Here is a 20534-nt window from a genome sequence, read left to right as displayed (position 1 = left end):
TTTGGGCATAGTAGCAGTGTGTGGTACTCATTGTAACCAACAGTTCTAATCAACTCTGCAGAAATTGATGCCACTTAAGTGGTGTCTGTGCAACAAATTTTTGGAAAAAATGGAGACTCTTTTTGTAGTCCCCTTGCTTTGTTTTACGTGACGTTGCAATCGTCAATTAGAGGTGGGTTGTGTCCCCCCCCCCTTTAACCGTAAGAAAATACATACACTATGGCTTGGGGTAACACAGATGGTTGAGTCTGAAGAGCTGTTTACTCAGAGGTCTGGCCCAAAGCTTCAGTGTCTGCTAGTCAGCATAGTAAGCCAGCTGTGAAGCAAGCTGCACCGCCTGAATATCTAATAATGATTTTTAAATCCATATAGCCTAGGCAGACTGTGGGGACCCCTAACCAAACCCAGACGCTCAGCCCCCTAACGCCCCCATTTCATTGACAATACAATCATGTAACTCTTACAACTGGATGGGTGAGGATCGGTCACAGCTTTATTAACTGTTTATACTCATTCCATTAGAAATGCATTTTATTTCTAAAATAATTCAGCTTGTTGCAGCATGCCCTGAGTCTCCAGTCTCCACAACGGCAAGTTGGCCAACAAGTGTAACTCTCCAACATGTCCTTTCTATTTCCAGGCCACGGAGGATCCTGCTTACTCGTATGCAGGGCCCCGATCCCCATCCATCACTCTTAACGCTTGTTCTACTCCATGCTGGAGTCCTGACAGGTATATGTCCAGTCCAATATCCATTAATTGAACACAGTCGGGCCGTAAAAGGCCTGCTTTATCTCCTTCCAGTTGTCGGTGTCGTATCACTACACAGCCTCGGTCTCTTATAAATTTTGCTATTCGAATATTTATTACTTGTCTTGTCCGTTCGATGGCCGTGATGTCTCACGCACCTTGCCATACCGCTCTCGGCACAATCTCTGACCATACTATAGTTAGTTTTGTGAAAAATTCTCTGAAGCGCTCAGTGCCTAGTTTCATTATTGCCATTAGTTATGCGCTCTTGTGATAAGCTACGTCGTTTCCCCCGGCCTGTATAACTAAGATGACCGGACCTCTTGCCTCTCTCCCTACCTTGATTACCTCCATTAATACCTGTGGCCATTGCAGGCCTCTAATACCTCTCCAGTTCAAATATGTGTTATGAAACTCCAATTTCCTCCCGCCTGGGCGGACTTTCAAACTTCTTTCTGCACAATATATATACGAGTTCTTAATCATTGCATAGAAAAAAAACAGCAAGGAAGTGGTATTTATATGTCATGTCCTGCTATGCACCTGTTCAAGGCTGAGTTAAACAGAAATTTAAACACACATACCATGTTAAAATCGTATAGCATAGAAACAATGCATATAAATGTAAATAATCAAAAAGAAATAGAATGGAAGAAAAAAGGAACACATATATAACAATAATCTATAAATGATCACTCATAATGATACATCAAATCATGTCTGATATTTAAACCCGCTGGTACACGTGTATTTAAATTATAAATCCACCAACTTTCTCTATTAAGGAGCTTTCTCCTATAATCATCCACCAAATCTCCACCAATCGCCATGGCCCACGGAGGGGCCACCACAGTCAGTGAATCCTTCCTTATTTAGTATAGAGTCTACCAATACTTTGGGCGTATTAGTCCAGCTGCGAAGCAAGCTGCACCGCCTGTGTATCTAATGAGAATTTTTAACTGCATCTAGCCTAGGCTGACTGTGGGGACCCCCAACCAAACCCAGACGCTCTGCATCTAACCCAGCCAATCATTTGATAGTATTGCTAGTAGCAGAGTCGCATGGGCTCTAAACCTTGCATAGCCTGTGCATTTTTTCAGATCGCTAAGGATGACCAAACTCCTGTTATCTGTAACATTTGTCACCAAAAGCTAAGTAGTGGCCAAAAAATCCATAATTTGAGCACTTCATGCATGAACCGTCACATGGATTTGAAGCATAAGTTGCAGTGCGAAGCTCACTGTGCTACAATGCGGCCTAGCGGGCCGGGACAACCACCATCTGTCCCACCTGTGTCATCCTGGGGAGACTAAAAGCTACTGCGTAGTCTTTTCCAAAAATTTGAGGGAATTACCACGGGAATGGTTTGGAAGAGGTATAAGAGTTTAGGTAGGACGTTCATTTTTAGTATACATATTCTGCCGAACCAGGAAATATCCTTCACCGTCCAAGAAGTAAGATCTTTAAAGAGTTGTTCAATAAAGGGCCCAAAATTAAGATAAAATAGACGGGAGAGGTCTTAATGAATATGAATTCCTAAGTATTTGATACCCTGTGAGGGCCAGGCAAAGGGAAAGTTGGACTGGATGGAATCCTGTATGGATTTGGGGAGGGAGACATCGAGGGCCTCAGACTTCACTGCATTGATTTTAAAATTTGACCATGTAACAAAGTGATCTATTTCAGCCATAACAGCAGGGATGGATATATGTGATTGAGTGATATATACTAGGTCATCATCAGCAAATGCAGAGCACTTGTACTCGGTGCTTCCCACCTCAATCCACCTAATATTGGGGTTATGGGGAATTGATGAGAGCAGGTGCTCCGTCACTAGGATGTATAAGAGAGGGGACAGAGGACATCCCTGCCTTGTCCCATTGGTGATTATGAAAGGTGATGAAAATGTTCCATTTATCTTCAGCCTAGCTGACGGACTGCGATACAGGGCCATGATTTTGGCTATAAAAGGGTCCCCTAGACCCCTACCATAAGCTTTTTAAGAGAATAATATATGGCGGGCCAGGAGACTCTATGGAATGCTTTCTCAGCATCCATCGAGAGTATCTAATTACAAATTTTTAACTGCATCTAGCCCAGGCAATACTTTGGGCCTATTAGCAGTGTCTGCTAGTCAGAGGACTAGCCACCGCCTGTAGATCTAATCACAAATTTTTAACTGCATCTAGCCCAGGAAATACTTTGGACCTAGTAGCAGTGTCTGCTAGTCAGCGGATTATCCCACCTGTTAAGCAAGCTACACCACCTGTAGTTTGGACACTTAATTTTTTCAAAGGAAATGCTTCTGGCCCCCGAGACACTCAGTGAAGAGCATCGGGGAGGCACCCCAAGGCACAGGGGCTGGGACTGGTGGTAGGACGCCTTGCGGTGGACCGCCAACTCGATCCTTATAAAAGCTTTTTAACTGCAGCAGCTTTAGTGGACGCTACTGGAGCTGGAATTCCCGCGGCTGCTGGCATCAGACTTGCCCTCCAATATATCCTTGTAAAAGGATTTAAAGTGTACCCATTCAAATTACAGAGACAATTTAAATTAAAAAGCTTAGACCTGCCTCCACCGCAGGGGGGCTCGCTCGACCCACCAGCGGACAGGCACCAGTATTGGGAGAGGGGGGCTGGCCGTCAGGGTCCACCGCAGCTCTGGCACAAATGCGGTGACATGGAGGTCGCACGGGCAGGAAATGACTGGCCGTGTCAGCTTAGCACTTTTTTGGTTTTAGAAGGGCATGACATGCCTATATCTGTGTCTCCCCCTCCTTTTACTCCTCCACCTCTTTTCTTTTCGCATGACTATATGTACTTGTCACTTTTCCATGTGTTAGTTGTGTCTTCTGAGTATTTTTTCAGCTTTTAGACACCTTTGAAGTGTTTTCTATGTGTTTTCTATGTGTTTCTATGTATTTTTGTTTGCCTGCCATTGGTTTTAATGGTGTTCGAAGGTGTACGACGAACAGTTCGACGAACAGTTCGACGAACATGCGGGTGTTCGACGAACCGAACCGAACTCGAACACTACGGGGGTGGCTCAACTCTAATAAAAACAAGACTCGCCATTGTAACCTCAATGTAATCACATTGTTCAGTTCCTGCACCTCCTCCTCCTCCTCCTGTTTGGCCTCCATCTCTGAAATGATCACATCAGTCACAAGCTAGAAGCACTGCAGCACTGCCTTTGGCCCAGTGGCAGCAGACTGTGCTGAAGATAATATGCTTAATGCTTCGGTGACAAATCGCCCACCCCTGAAGAGTTGTTGAAAGCTGTAACATAGCAGCCAGATCTTTGGCTCTCACCGCTGCACATACAGCCAGGCATGGTCATGTGTCACAATGGCCAGAACCTGGTGGCGTAGAAATGACAGCTGGAGTAGATACGGTTTCCCTCTATGCTGGTCATTTCATTGAGCTAAAGAATATGACTATGGTGAAATACAACTATCACCGAGAAACAGTGCCAAACTGAAGAACATTGGGCCCACCAGAGGATTTGATTCTGAGGGCCTGCCTTTCTCCCCTGCTCAAGAGCCCCATAGCAGCTGCAAAGTTTGCTCTATCATGAACTCTCCTGAATTCTCTGGTGGGCCCGTCCAACCTTGCTGAGAAGTAGCCCTGCCTAAGAAAAGTCTGTGTGAAGGTTCCTGGACACTCTATGGCTGCTTTTTTACTGAGTGGGAAATCCAAGCAAACATAGGGAGAACATACAAAATCCTTGCAAGATTTTGTCCTTGGTGGGATTTGAACCCCTGACCCCAGTGCTGCAAGGCTTCAGTGCTAACCACTGAGCCACTGTGCTGCCCCCTCTGTTCTCCCTCTGGTGTCTAACATGATGGGGAAACTTTCACCTACTACCACTCAGTATCTTCAGCTCCTTTATGAGAAACTAATGTATTTTGGCAGCCACTCAGTCTACCAAAATAAAATTCATGAGAAGGAAATTGTGGATGCTTTGCTTCTGGTACTGGGTGCAAATACCAAGCCACTGGAAATATTCCAGGCTGGTTGGAGCCAAGCTGATTCCCACAGAAAAGTATCAGCCGCAAGCTAAGGAGATGGTGGCCTCTATCATCGTGACCCACTGATTGACCCAGGGCCCGCAATCCTCTCCGTCGGGAGGATGTGTTCTGTCCCAGGGTCCCACTGGGTCCCGGCTTCCACAAAATTAACCCAGTGGAATGCGTCAGTGAAATGTACTGTCCCTGGCCACATTCACTTGTCCACGTGTTTGTGGTTTGGCGGTCCTTCCCACTAAGTGCACAGGGGAGTACACGAGTAATGTTTTGGGACCTGTGCTTGTGGAAGGCGGAGATGACATTGGGAGAAATAGTGGTGGCTGGGGACCGAGTATGGACAACTAGCCACCACCGCCATGAGGTTGTGGAAAGCACAACAGCGTATGAGGCAGTGGTGTCATCCGCAGACACTGTTTCTGGACCTAGGTGGTTCGCCCAGCTAGTCGGGTGCCTGAGCATGCTGGTGGTGGTCAGGCTGGTAGTTTTGGTGCTTTTGATGATGCTGGTCTGGCAGATATTGCAAATGGCCTTTTTGGGGTTATCTAAACAACAGCCTTAAAAAGAGAACCAGACTCTGGAAGAACTAACAGTTTTACTGGCAACTTCCATCGTGTTGGTTCCGAGGAACGGTTGCCTGACTTATGTCTGTGGACACCACACTGCTTGTTCCTGCCTGTTGTGGTGCTACATCTCCCTCCCCCTGTGTGCTGCTGACCTTCCTCTGCATGTCCCTTTGCCAGGTTGGGTCAGTGACTTAATCATTCACTGCTTTGTCTTCCACTTCCACACCCTCGTCCTCCTCTTGACTTTCTGTCCATTGTGTCTTATCCCCCTCTTGTGACAGTAATTGCACTTTCCCACCATCACCTTCGGGTGACCATGGCTGCTCACATAGCTACATGTGAGCTTCTGTTGCCCTGCTTGAAGCTGGACAGGCGAGAGGCCCGAATCTATCAATGGAAAAGTGAACAGCTCTTGGGGTAACCCTGGACTCTAATCTCTCCTTCAAACCACATATCCAAGCTCTTTCCACTTCTGAGCGGACCGAGCGAGAGGCCAGAATCTATAAATGGAAAGATGAACAAAACATCTCTTCGGAGTGTCCAAGTGTGGGATCAGTTGTCTCAGGGCACTCGGAATGGTGGGAGGAAGGAGGATCAGAGTGAGGAAGATGCCAACTTCAAGTAAAAAAAAATCTCCTGGATCCGCACATTCCTCAACCACGAATCTACAAAAACACTAGTGCACGCCCTCATCATCTCCTGTCTCAACTACTGCAACCTCCTGCTCTGTGGCCTCCCTTCTAACACTCTTGCATTCCTGAAATCTATCCTAAACTCTGTTGCCCGAATAATCAACCTGTCACTTCACTATTCCCAGGCCTCTCCTCTCTGTCAATCCCTTCACTGGCTCCCCATTGCCCAGAGACTCCAGTTAAAAACCCTAACCTTGGCATGCAAAGCCATCCACAACCTGTCTCCTCCAAACATCTATGACCTAGTCTCCCGGTACTTACCGGCACGCAATCTCTGATCTTCACAAGATCTCCTTCTCTACTCCTCTCTCATCTGCTCTTCCCACGATCACATACATGATTTCTCTCATACATCCCCCCTTCTCTGGAACTCTCTACCCTAACATTTCTGACTCTCCCCTACTGTTGAAACCTTCAAAAAGTACCTGAAGACCCACCGCTTCTGACAAGCATACAACCTGCAGTAACCCTCGCTCCACCAAACCGCTGCATAACCAGCACTATCCTCATCAACTCTATCTTCACCCATCCCTTGTAGACTCTGAGCCATCGCGGGCAGGGTCCTCTCATCTCCTGTAGAAGTCACTGTCACATTTTTATTCAAGATTATTGTAATTGTTTTTGCGATGCATACCCCTTTTTCACATGTAAAGTGCCATGGAATAAATGGCGCTAAAGTAATAATAATAATGTGGTCCAGACTCATGGCTACTGAGACTGGACTGTGTGAAAAACAGGGAGGTGATGGTGGCAAACTGACTGAAAGCATTATCTGCCATCCAGCCAGTAATCTTTTTACACTGCTCTGGCTTCAAGAGGGGTATTCCACGGCCCCCTAGAAGGTGGGACAAGAAGCTAGGTCAACATGATGTGGGTGCTTGTGGTGCTCCCTCAGCAGGCACAGTTTCATCTTGCCCACGGCCTCAGCCTCTGCATGAATCATCACCATTACCATTAAGTCCACTTCCCCATCCCTTGCCCATTTAAAATGGAGTTTAATATTTGTCACGTTGTCAAAATTGTCTGTATTACCGCAGCAATATAGGATCACATCTGATGAACACGGTTTTAGGAAGTGACCTGGGAGTCAGATGTCTTTTCAGCACTGTAAGGATGTGTCTGATCATGTTTCAAACACCACATGGCCAGATAAGATTGTAAAATGTTAAAATGACATTTACTGGTGAATGTATTTTTCACCCTTGAAAGAAATGCAAAAGTGCAAAAACGCATCAAAAACGCTACGTGTGAACATAGCCTAAAGTTTAGAGAAGCATTTTTGTTTTTGATTATTTATTTTGCCTTATATGCAAGTCATTACCCTGGAAGGGATGCTCCTTAACCTTTTTCCCAGGAAAATCCATTTTGGTTTTGTTTTTGCATGTTTTATTGTGAGTCCGTAAAAGTGGCATAATACTCTGACAACATTGTTGACAGCAGTGACCTGCGCGTCAGAGATGCTTCCAGGAGTCTTCCCCATGCTGTTCCCATGTCATTTGAGTACTGTTTCCATCGATTTTCAGCAATTTTTAGGCCCCCTGCAGACCTCCAGAAGGGGCCGCTGGAAAATGCTCGAGCTTCCCATAGACTTACACTGGGCTCGTTGCTCGGATCGAGTACCCGAGCATCTTAGTGCTCATCACTACTATTAACAGGTAGTGGAAACGGAAGAAACCATTTTTTTTTCGTAAAGGAGAGCAAATTATATCTCTGTTTGAGTATAAAGAGCTTTGTTATTAACTAAATATGGAAGCAATGTTTATTCACAAGCATTCTAAAAGTAATTCCTTACTTTAGGAAACAGGAACAGGTTAGCTATTATGAAACGTATTAAGTCATGGTTTCTCAACTAGTGATATCAGCATTATTGTAATAGATAATCACATCCTAACTCAGGGATTTTGGAAAAAAAACTTTTAGAAACTCTTATCTGAAATTTCATAATTATTACTCTACACTGTGTGCAGAATTATTAGGCAAATGAGTATTTTGATCACATGATACTTTTTATACATGTTGTCCTATTCCAAGCTGCATAGGCTTGAGAGCCAACTACCAATTAAGTAAATCTGGTGATATGCATCTCTGTAATGAGGAGGGGTGTTGAGTAATGACATCAACACCATATATAAGGTGTGCTTAATTGTTAGGCAACTTCCTTTCCTTTGGCAAAATGGGTCAGAAGAGAGATTTGACCGGCTCTGAAAAGTCCAAAATTGTGAGATGTCATGCAGAGGGATACAGCAGTCTTTAAATTTCCAAACTTTTGAAGCGTGATCACCGAACCATCAAGTGTTTCATGGCAAAAAGCCAACAGGGTCGCAAGAAGCGTGTTGGCCAAAAAAGGCGCAAAATCACTGCCCATGAATTAAGGGAAATCAAGCGTGAAGCTGCCAAGATGCCATTCGCCACCAGTTTTGCCATATTTCAGAGCTGCAACTTTACTAGAGTATCAAAAAGCACAAGGTGTGCAATACTCAGGGACATGGCCAAGGTAAGGAAGGCTGAAAAACTACCACCTTTGATTAAGAAACATAAGATAAAACGTCAAGAATGGGCCAAGAATAGTGATGAGCGAGCATGCTTGCTACTGCTCGGTGCTCGAGATGCTCGGCGCTCGCCGAGTATTAACGGGTTGCTCGGGGGGGAACTTGGGTCCCCTCCCTGCATGTTTGGCGCTCTTTAGAGCCAATGAACATGTAGGGATTGCATGCCAAGCACTGTAATGCAGCAGCCATGTTGGTTGTGGGCATTACAGTGATTGGCTGGCCGCACAGCGTCATCAGGTCTATATCAGACGTGGCGCCGCCATGCTCGTCACAGTCACTCCGGATCAGACTTTGTAGGGAGAGCTGCTGCTGCATCAGGGAGAGATTTGATAGTGTATTAGGTAGTGTAGGGAGAAAAACCGTACATTACACATATCCATCTCAACAAACAGTCCTTCTGAGGACTAATCCATCTGCAGAGATATCAGGCAGGCAGGGTGTATAGGCAAGCAGTGTATATAGCAAACTGCAGTGCATATAGCACAAGAGGCTCCATTCCAATTTAGCCTTCTGTTGCTGTTAGATATTTCTATACAAAGGCCCAGGTCTCAGGGGCCAGAAATACTTTTCTTTGGATCTTAATCCTCATTATTTGCTTAAAAAGCAATCCAGAGAACACCGTTTTTCTGCGCCATTTGCTTGTTTTGGGAGAGGTGCTGCTGTGTCAAGGACAGATTTGCTTGTGTATTAGGTAGTGCAGTGAGAAAAACAATTCATTACACATATCCATCTTAATAAACAGTCCTTCTGAGGACTAATCTATCTGCTGAGATATCAGTCAGGGTGTATAGGCAGGCAGTGTATAAAGCAGACTGCAGAGCATATAGCACAAGAGGCTCCATTCCAATTCTGCCTTCTGCAGAATCCTCATTATTTGATTAAAAAGCAATCGAGCGAACACCATTTTTTCTGCGCCATTTGCTTATTGGCACTGCAGAATACAGCCAGTTCCTTTCCATATTAGAGCGATAGAAATCCAGCTATGTAAAACTGTGTTTTCTCCGTCAAATGGATCACATATACGTTGTCAGAAATTACTGCCATTTCTGGCCTCCATTAAAAATTTCCTTTAGTGTGTCATTGAAGCAATTCACCGCAGTTTGCTCTTCAAATTACTTACCTACAGGCCAGGTATTTAAAACAGTGTTTTCTCCATCAAACGGATCAAATATAAGTTGTCAGAAAATACTGCCATTTCTGGCTTTCATTAAAAATTTCCTTTAGTGTGTCATTGAAGCAATTCACACCAGTTTGCTGTTCAAACTAGTTACCTACAGGCCAGGTATTTAAAACTCTGTTTTCTCCGTCAAACGGATCACATATACGTTGTCAGAAAATACTGGCATTTCAGGCCTCCATTAAAAATTTCCTTTAGTGTGTCATTGAAGCAATTCACACCAGTATGCTATTCAAACTAGTTACCTACAGGCCAGGTATTTAAAACTGTGTTTTGTCCGTTAAACGGATCACATATACGTTGTCAGAAAATACTGTCATTTCTGGCCTCCATTAAAAATTTCCATTAGTGTGTCAGTGAAGATATTCAAACTACTTTCCTACAGGCCAGGTATTTAAAACTCTGTTTACTCCGTCAATCGGATCACATATATATTGTCAGAAAATACTGGCCTCCATTAAAAATTTCCTTTAGTGTGTCAGTGAAGCAATTCACCGCAGTTTGCTGGTCAAACTGTTACCTACAGGCCAGGTATTTAAAACTCTGTTTTCTCTATCACACGGATCACATATAAGTTCGCTCCAAAATCAGTCATTTTTAGTGAGCGTGGAAAATACTGTCCTCCATTTAAAATGGGCAAGGCACGTGGCAAGGGACAGGGAGCTGGACGTGATGGTAATGGTGCATGCAGAGGCCGAGGACAAGGCCGTGGGCAAGCTGAAAATGCGCCACAACAAACACCCACATCTTCTCGCCTGACCTTCCTATCCCAATTTCTAGGGCACCGCAGCACACCACTATTGAACCCAGAGCAGTGTTAAAAGGTTGTTGGTTGGATAGCGGATAATGCTTCCAGTCACTTAGCCACCACCACCACCACCCTGTCTTCTACATGGTCAAGTCTCAGTAGCCGTGAGTCTGGACCGCATATTCCTCACCCTGATCCTCCTTCCTCCCACCATGCCGAGTACCCAGAGACAACTGATCCCACACTTGGACACTCTGAAGAGCTCTTCACTTTTCCCTTTATAGATTCGGGCCTGTCGCCCGGTCCACTTGAAGCGGGGCAAGAGGAGATCGCGTCTAGCGATGCCCAAATATTTGAGCAGCCACGGCCACACGAAGGCGACGGTGGGAAAGTGTCACAAGAGGTGGACGAAGATGAGACACAATTGCCAGAAAGTCAGGAGGAGGAACAGGGTGCGGAAGTGGAAGACGAGGTGGTGGATGATATAGTAACTGACCCATCCTGGCAGGAGGACATGCAGAGCGAGGACAGCAGCACACAGGGGGAGGGAGGCAGAGCATCCCAACAGGCAGGAAGATGCAGTGTGTGTTATGATATGCAAAAGAGTACTAAGGAAATATAGGGGAAAGCTGTCCCTACAGTAAGACTAGGCTAAATCCCTATGATGTAGCGGGCTGCCTTTCCCTAGCAAACAGACCGACCTAAGTACTCGGCTAGTCTGAACGAAGACCTATAGCATAAGGGGAGGGGTCCCTAAAAGAACTAAGGACTGGGACAAAAAATTGGACACCTCATAAACAGAGAAGTTGTTGCAGAACACAGAAAGTCAAACAGACAAAAGGGTACTAGAGGTCCTAAAAGGACCAAACAAACGGACAGAGAATGGCACAGAAGCACCTGGCTAGAGAAACAGTCAAACACTGAAGTCCAGCACAGCAAGGATGGCGGAGCTGGAATATAAAGGCAGGTGGTCAGGTGAACGCAAAACACAAGATGGAAAAACAAACAGGAGGGTTCTAACAGTACCCCTTCTTTTATGAGGATCCTCCGGATCCTCCAGGCCCAGGTCTATCCGGAAACCTCCTGTGGAAAGCTCTAACAAGCCTAGGAGCAGAGACATTATCCGCCCTTACCCAGGAGTTATCTTGGGTACCGAAACCCTTCCAGGAGACAAGATACTGTAATCTCCCTCTATGCCATCTAGAATTCACGATACGAGAAATTTCATATTCGCTGTCTTCCACCACAGGAGGAACTGTGACATTGGAATCCCTATCTGATACATCAGCCTTTTTCAAAAGCAAACATGAAACACAGGATTAATCTTCCAGGAAGTAGGGATATCCAACCTAACCGCGGACGGGTTATCAACCTGAAGCACTTTAAATGGATCCACAAACTTAGGACCCAGTTTTTTAGAGGGAATCCTCAACCGCAGGTTGTTTGTGGACAACCCAACCATGTCACCCACAGTAAACAAAACCTTCTTACGTTTCCAGTCAAAATGCTTCTTGGACTTCTTGTTAGCCTCTTGAAAGTTGCAATGTACATTAGTCCAAACTCTCTCCAAATCACCGGAAAAATTCTCCTCCTCTGGCACTGCCAACCCAAATTTGGAGAACGAACCAAATAACAGATGTCTCCCAGTACAACATAAAAAGGAGAACTCCCAGCAGAGGAGGATGTATGATTGTTAAGAGCAAATTCTGCGAGAGGCAGAAACTCAGACCACAACTCTTGATTGTCCGCCACAAAACAGCGCAAAAACAGTTCTACATCCTGGTTCTTTCTTTCAGTATGTCCATTAGACTGAGGATGATACCCAAACGAAAATGACAAATGGACTCCCAACCTGACACAAAAATGCACGCCAAAAGCGAGCCACAAACTGAGGTTCTCGATCAGAAATAATATCGGTGTGAACACCATGAAGCTTGACAATCTCCTTAACAAACGCCTTAGTGAGTGTCTTGGTGCAGGGCAACTTAATGAATGGAACCAAATGACACATCTTACTAAAATGGTCCACGACCACACAGATGACTGTAAAACCCTCGGACACAAGAAGATCAGTAAAAAAATCCATTGTGAGATGCGTGCAAGGTGCACTAGGAATCTCCAGAGGGCAGAGCAATCCTGCAGCAGGAGTATGTGAAGCCTTTTATCTAGCACACAATACATTGACGCACCCACTTGATGACTTCCATCTGATATCCAGGCCACCAAAAACTGTAACTGATAAGTCTCTTGGTCTCCAAAATTCCTGGATGACCTGCCAAACGAGACTCATGACACTCCACAGACAAATCTCTCCTAAAGGCTCTAGGCACGAACAACTTCCCATGGGGAGTGTTAGATGGAGCATCATCTTGAGCTTTCAGAATCCCATTCTCCAAAATGGAGTCCAATGCCGCCACCACAACTCCTTTCTGTAAAATGCTCTCCTCCTCCTCGGCACCGACCGTAGGAGAGAAGCTGCGAGATAAAGCATCGGCTTTAACATTCTTAGTACCAGGGATATAGGTAACAGAAAAATGAAACCGAGAAAAAAAAAGTGCCCACCTAGCTTGACGGGCATTCAAGCGCTTGGTAGCATCCAGATAGATCAAATTCTTATGAACTGTGAACACCTGAATAGGAAATCTAGCGCCTTCCAAAAAATGATGCCAATGTTCAAACGTGAGTTTAATAGCCAGCAACTCCCAATTTCCAACATCATAATTCAGTTCGGTTTGAAATTTTTTTTTCGAAAAGAAGGCACAAGGATGCTCCGACCCCCACCGATAAAGCATCGATCTCGACCAAAAAATGCTTGGTCTCATCAGGCTGCATATGGATAGGGGCAGAACTACTCAAATGATACTCAAATGCTTCAATGACCTCAGAACTCCACTGGACCATATTCGCACCTGTCCTGGTGAGATCGGTCAGAGGCTTTACAATTACAGAAAAATTCTTAATGAATTTCCTGTAATAATTGGCAAAACCCCCAAATCTCTTTATAGATTTCAAACCAATAGGCCTAGGCCATTCCTGCACAGCCTGAACCTTCACAGGGTCCATCTCAAAGCCCTCGCTGGAGACCATGTAGCCCAAAAACTAACTTTCTGCACAGTGAACTCACATTTCTCCAGCTTAGCAAAGAGTAAATTATCACTCAATAACTGCGAAACTTCACGTACACTCTGCCAATTCGACTCTAGATCTGGTGAGTAAATCAAAATGTCATCCAAATACACAACCACATTCTTACCAATCAAAGGTCTCAGGATGTCATTAATAAGGTTCTGAGAAAATGCAGGTGCATTTGCAAGACTACAAGGCATCACCAGATTCTCAAAATTACCTGCCGGAGTATTAAAAGCAGTTTTCAATTCATCACCCTCCTTCATTCGTAACAAATTGTATGCCCCTCGGAGATCAATTTTAGAGAACCACTTGGCCCCCACCAACTGGTTAAACATGTCAGGAATTAAAGGCAATGGGTAGGAATTGCGTACGGTAATCTTTTTAATTTCACGAAAATCCAGACATGGACGTAAACCTCCGTCCTTTTTTTTTAACAAAGAAAAATCCAACTGCCAAAGTCGACTTAGAAGGTCTAATGTGACCAGCAGCTAGGCTAATCTGTATGTATTCCTCCAAGGCCTTTTTTCAGGGATAGTCAGATTAAACAAGTGACTCTTGGGAAGAGTAGCTCCAGGAACAAACTCAATGGCGCAATCATAATCCCTATGCGGAGGTAAAACTTGCGACTCCTCCTCTGAAAAAGCCCTCCAAAAATCTTGATTAGGTACAGGTAATTCCACAGCCACAATGCGACCATTACAACATTTATCATAGCACTTCGGACTCCAAGACTTAATCACATTAGTAGACTAGTCCAGCAAAGGATTGTGCAGTTTTAACCAAGGCAAACCTAAAAAGACTGGAGAGGGTAAATTATCTATTACAGCCAAGTCCAAAATTTCTTGGTGAAGTCCATTGATAGTGAGGGGAAATGCAGCAACCTTGTGAGTAATGCATTTCAAGGGAGTGTTATCAATTGCAATCACAGGAATAGGTGATGACAAAGGTTTGGATTTCTAGTTAAGTTTTTCCAAAAACCCTTTATCAATCACATTAAGTGTTGAACCACAATCCAAAAATACCTGAAATTCAATCAAATTTTCCTGAAAAGTATTGCTCCCAGAAAGAAATACTCCTGCAGAGTGTAAACAATCTATACGGGCGTACCTGACCCTTTTTTTTTCCTTTACTTAAACGAAGCGGCAAAACACTTAATCAAATAGTCAGCTTTACCACAATAAAGACACAATCCCTTGGCGAACCTCTGGTCTCTTTCCTAAGAGGGGAGTGACTCGCTCCAACCTCCTTCAGTTCTCCGCTGTCAGAACAGATTTTCTGTGGACTAGGACCTGGCATTACTGGTGTCTTTACCTCACTCTGTCTAAATCTCAGTCTCCTATCCACACGAACAGCTAATTGCATGGCATCCTGCAGAGTCTCAGGTGCGGGGGAATGCAATTAGCAAATCCTTAACCCTTTAACTCAGACCAGCAAGAAATAGACATTTCAGAGCAGGATCATTCCCTCTAACTTCCGAGGCCCATCTTCTGTAGTGTGTGCAATAATTTTCAACATCACCTAACCCCTGATTCAAACGCCTGAGTTCTGACTCAGCAGATGAGACTCGATCAGGATCATAGTATAATAGCCCCATAGCAGAAAAAAAAATTCTTCTACAGACCTTAAACATGGATCATTAGGTTGGGGAAAAGGCCCACCCCTGTGGTTCTTTGCACAAAAGTGGCATAATTGTTAGAACCCTCCTGTTAGTTTTTTTATATTTTGTTGGTCACATGAGTTTCTTCCTATATAATCCAGCTCCGCCCTTCTGGCCTTGCTGGACTTCAGTGTTACTTTTACTCTTAAGCTAGCCAGGTGCCTTGTACCTTACTCTGTAGTTTGCTTGGTCCTTGGACCACTAGTACTTTTTGTTTGTTTGTCTTTGCTCTGCTACAATTTCTGCAAGGAGGTGTCCAACTATATCCCAGTCCTTAGTTCTTGTAGGGACCCCTCCCTTATATCTATAGGTCTGCCTTCAGACTAGCCGAGGACTTAGGCGGGTCTGTTCACAAGGAACAGGTCCCCCGCTGCATCGTAGGGAATCAGCTTAGTCCTATTGTAGGGACAGTTTTCCTATCTTTCCTTAGTGCTTGTAGCAGTTCATAACAATAATAAAACCAATGTGCTGTGATTCATTCCCAGAGGACCTTGGTCTCAAATGAAAATATAACAAACAAGCATTTTTAAAGGAAAAAAATCTTGCTGTTTACCTTAAAAAACATCAGGCAGTCCTACCTTGGGTTCCACAAAATGCGCTTCAGAACAGATACTCACGTGTTGCTGGAACTTGGCTACCTCCAGAGACAATCCCTGCAAGCGTTGAGCCAAATCCTGAATAGATACCATACTGATCCCCAAATTTCCTTCCTTTTAGTTTTTTTTGGGGGGCTGCACTTACTGTTATGATCTGCAACAAGTACTAAGGAAAGATAGGGGAAAGCTGTCCCTACAGTAAGACTAAGCTGAATCCCAACGATGTAGCGGGCAACCTGTTCCTAGCGAACAGACCCGCCTAAGTCCTCGGCTAGTCTGAACGAAGACCTATAGCATAAGGGGAGGGGTCCCTAAAAGAACTAAGGACTGGGACAAAAAATGGGACACCTCCTAAACAGAGAAGTTGTTGCAGAACACAAAAAGACCAACAGACAAAAAGGTACTAGAGGTCCCAAAAGGACAAAACAAAATGACAGAGAAAGGCACAGAAGCACCTGGCTAGAGAAACAGTCAAACACTGAAGTCCAGCACAGCAAGGATAGCGGAGCTGGAATATAAAGACAGGTGGTCACGTCACCACAAAACACAAGATGTAAAAACAAACAGGAGGGCTCTAACAGTGTGTTGGCCACAGACAGAAGGCAGGCAACCGTTCCCCGTAACACCAACACGAAGGAAGTTGCCAGTACAACTGTTAGGTCTTCCCGAGTCTGGTTGTTTTTTAAAGACTCTGCCGATAACCCCAAAAATGCCATTTGCACCACCTGCCAGGCCAGCATCAGCAGGGGTGCCGTCCCTGCATTACACAAACACATGTCCCAAAACATTGACCGTTCTCTCAACAACTAAGTTACCGGTAGAGTCCACCTAACCACGGACACGTGGCCAAGTGCTTGTGGGCAGGGATGGTACATCTCGCTGACGGCACACTGGATTAACATAGTGGAAGCCGGGACCTAGTCGGACCTTGGTGCGGAACATGTCCTCCCAGCGCCAAGGATTGCGTGCCCTAGGTCAATCAAGGTTACCCCCATGGTCTACAGCTCCTGCACCTCATCCTCCTCAGCCTTCTCCTCCTCTTCAGCCTCCATCTACGAAATTACCACATCAGTCACAAGCTGGAATCACTGCAGCACTGCATCGGCCAAGCGGCAACAGGCTGTTCATAAGCTAATATGCTTAGGTGAAAAACCGCACAATGCTTTAGAGTTGTGGACAGCTCTGAAAGAGCAGGAAGATCTGTGGCTCACACGGCTGAACCTACAGCCAGGCATGGTCGTGTGTGACAATGGCCGGAACCTGGTGGCGGCTCTGAGGTGAGGCGAGCTCACACACGTACCATGCCTGGCCCATGTGCTTAACCTCGTGGTTCAGTGGTTTCTCAAATCCTACCTGGAGCTGCCAGATCTTCCTGTTAACACTAGGACTACTGGACTCGTGACCCCGCCTAGAACTACTGAAAGGAGTCATTTTGACTCCTTGCTTGTTTTCGTTTATTTTTAGAGTTTCATTTGTGGTTATTTATTAATAATTATATTTTTTGTAATGTATTATTATTGTGAGATCCAACAGTAATGCTTTTAATTGTTTTTTTTCTGCTTTTCTTATTTTTCTACAGAAATTAACAATAATTATAATAGACATTTTTCAAACATTTTTTTTTATTCAAGTGCACACATATAAACAACAACTGAAGAACAAAAAGCAGAGAAAATGTAGGTGGAGGAGCATAAAAATGAAAATATGGCGCAGAATTCACCTTCTAAACATTTGGTGTTTCGCATTTTAGGCATTGCCTTTGATTTATGGCAGTACATTGCCCACACAAAGACTTACCACAAGTCTTACAATTTCCGACAGATCTATTTTTCTTGCACTTTTCTTTGATCTGGCAAAATTTTGTTTGAACCATCACTTCTGAGCATGTAGAAACTTGGGACGTGGAACCCTTTTCCCTATCTGTGACATAAGGACCACTCAACTCTCTCACAAGCGTTTGCAAAAATGCCTTGCGTGACATTTTTTGGTGGGTAATCTCCTTGAATATTATCCATGCATTTATACCCGCAAAGTCTAAGGCATTTTCAAATGCATGAACAGGCCATCTCCTTGTGCATGTTCGTGTGGTATATTTTCGTGCCATCTGATCCACTACATCTACTCCATATTTTGTTTCATTGTAAAACTTTACCGTTTCTGGAGTTTTTTTAGCGGAATCAGACGCAACAACAACATCTGAATGGACGGAACTCAAAATGACAACATTTTTGTTGGGCTTTCCTTGATATACTGTAAGTGTAAAATTGTCTTCATTTCTAAACACTTTAGTGTTGTACAATTCCTCTTTCATGGATTTTATTTCTTTAGGCACTTCTCGCCTTATCTTGTTCAGTGTTCCCACGATGGTTGTTCCTTTGCTTTTTAGCTGTTTAGCTAATTTTACTGAAGTAAAATAATTATCGGTTGTAACATTGCGACCTTTTTTCAAAAACGGGTCCAATAACTTCATTACCACATGGTCAGCTAAACGGTCCTCAGCACGGCGTGTGTCATCTTTGCCTAGATAAGGGAAGCCATTTGCCAGATATTTGCTCCTCTTATCAACAGCTAGCCAATATTTGTGGCCATATTTATCTGATTTGGAAGGCATGTACTGCGTGAATGGACACCTAGTTTTGCTTGGGAAAAGTTGCTCATCCACCGTTATGTATGGGCCAGGTTTGTAACACGCAATACAATTTTCAATAAACCTGTCCCACACAGTAGAAAATAGAGCAAACTTGTCCGTTTGCAGTCTCTCCGATCGAGTAGATTTCTCATCAAATCTGAGAAACCTCATAATTTCAACAAAGCGGTCCCTAGACATTGTCGCTTTGCAAAACGGTATTCCCCAGTCATTACACCAAATACTGCTAATCGAGTGACGGTTCGTGCCAGATATTCCACGAGCATAGAATATCGCAATGAATGCATCTAGCTCTTCATCAGATAGAGTAAACTGTAAATTATTGTTCCTGCATGCTTCTGCAAGCGTACAGTTCTTTATATGTGTCAATATATATGAATTAAAAAATAAACGCCATGCGCTCAAAGGACTATCGATAATGATATTTCTTCTGGCGTATCCTGTAGGGCCAGGTGCTTCTCGAAGAATATTTTGGCTGTCACGCCTACCAGGCAAGTGTTCTCCAATTTCAACAGGTTTCCATTGAATACCATCCGCTGAAACTAGTATTCCTTCAGATTCGCCTTCTCTGGTGTTTGTTGTTGCATTACCTTCGCCGCCATCGTTATCTGTTGTTCTTTCATTTCTGGGACGTTTTGCTGATTTTTTCTGTCCACGACCAGGAGGATGGTCACGAGGCAACATAACTGCATGAGCCCGATCCCCAGTTGATGTGCTTGGAATATCTGTAAAAAAGTTGATGAATATTTAGAATTTTTGTTTTGTAAGGGTCCATGCACACTGGCTGGATTAGCGGCGGAATATCCGACCGGATATTCTCACCACAATCCGGCCCGTACCTGCCCGCTCAGGTACAGAGCGGAGTTTCATACCTGAAGCTCCGCTCCGAACCCCGGGCTGGAGCCGCTGTCTGGGACGGAGCCGTGCTCGCGCGTAAGCAAGCGCTGCTCTGTCCCTGACAGCGGCTCCAGCCCGGGGTTCGGAGCGGAGCTTCAGGCATGAGCGGGCAGGTACGGCCTGTATTGCGGCAAGAATATCCAGATGGCTATTCAGCCAGAATTCTGCTAGTGTGCACAGGCCCTAACTCAGTGTGTGGAAGAACAAATAAATACACATAACTACTTACCTTCTGGATTTGTTCCTTCTGAGTCTTCAGATTCACTTGATATGTTCTGAGGAATGAAATCTTCATCATTGTCAGAATCAAATACATGTTCCTGCAATTCGGATTCCGATTCATCCTCCGGTATGGATTGCAAAGTAGCCAGAATATCCTGAGGCTTTATCAAACGTCTTCTCTCCATATTCCTCACAAATTCCATAATTCTATATAGTTCCCTGGTGAAAAATAGAAATGAAATGAAAACTAAAAGAAATAATAACTGTTCTGCCACCTTCAAAAGTAGGTGGGCTGAATCAGTTGACAGACAGCTAAACTATTTCATAACAATTCATACCTGTATGAGTCTTCAGAGCTCGTATGTCTGCGTCTGTTCTCTTTGTCTCTTCAGCTGAACTGAAAGTAAAGTTACTATCCAGAATACTATCTCCTGCTAGGACCTTAGAAAAACACCACCCTTCATTAGCATAAGATAAGAGCCTAGAGTAAACAAGCTATTTTGTTCAGCATTACACAGTAATACAAGCAGGTAAAACACAAGGAAAATGTGAAAAGTTGACATGTAAATTGAACTACATCTATTTGAACATCAGGGTAAATAAGTGAAAAAATTATGCACAAAACTTTATAGCAACATTTAGTGACAAAAGGACCTCAAAATATAGTAGGGAGTCAAAATGACTCCCTTCAGTAGTTCTTGGTAAATTTTGAAAAAAACGCGCAAATTTTTCACCAAAATTATTTATTCTCACAAAATCTTTTTTCACATCATATTTGAGGAAAAGTCACCGAGTTTCAAGCCGGAATTCTGAAAAATGTAGTCACAGAAGAGAAATAAAAAACGAAAGGAGTCAAAATGACTCCATCAGTAGTTCTAGT

At 44.1% G+C, this 20534-nt stretch overlaps 1 protein-coding gene across 1 annotated transcript in view; it reads right to left on the bottom strand.

The window, feature by feature from the left end:
- LOC141245409 (uncharacterized) overlaps positions 1 to 20534 on the bottom strand; it is a 51811-nt gene that overhangs the window by 9745 nt on the left and 21532 nt on the right. The window contains exons 2-3 of the mRNA XM_073669066.1: positions 19662 to 19873; positions 18886 to 19260 (exon numbers count right to left, since the gene is read on the bottom strand). Of these exons, the coding sequence (XP_073525167.1) occupies positions 18886 to 19260; positions 19662 to 19873 (587 nt within the window). The remainder of the gene's footprint in view (positions 1 to 18885; positions 19261 to 19661; positions 19874 to 20534) is intronic.

This window comes from Phyllobates terribilis, unplaced genomic scaffold (assembly GCF_046119375.1).
Source record: "Phyllobates terribilis strain yellow unplaced genomic scaffold, ASM4611937v1 Scaffold_2__4_contigs__length_985480577, whole genome shotgun sequence".
Lineage (NCBI taxonomy): Eukaryota > Metazoa > Chordata > Amphibia > Anura > Dendrobatidae > Phyllobates > Phyllobates terribilis.
The sequence above is the reverse complement of the archived record's forward strand: the minus strand, read 5'-3'. Positions and strand labels throughout refer to the sequence as shown.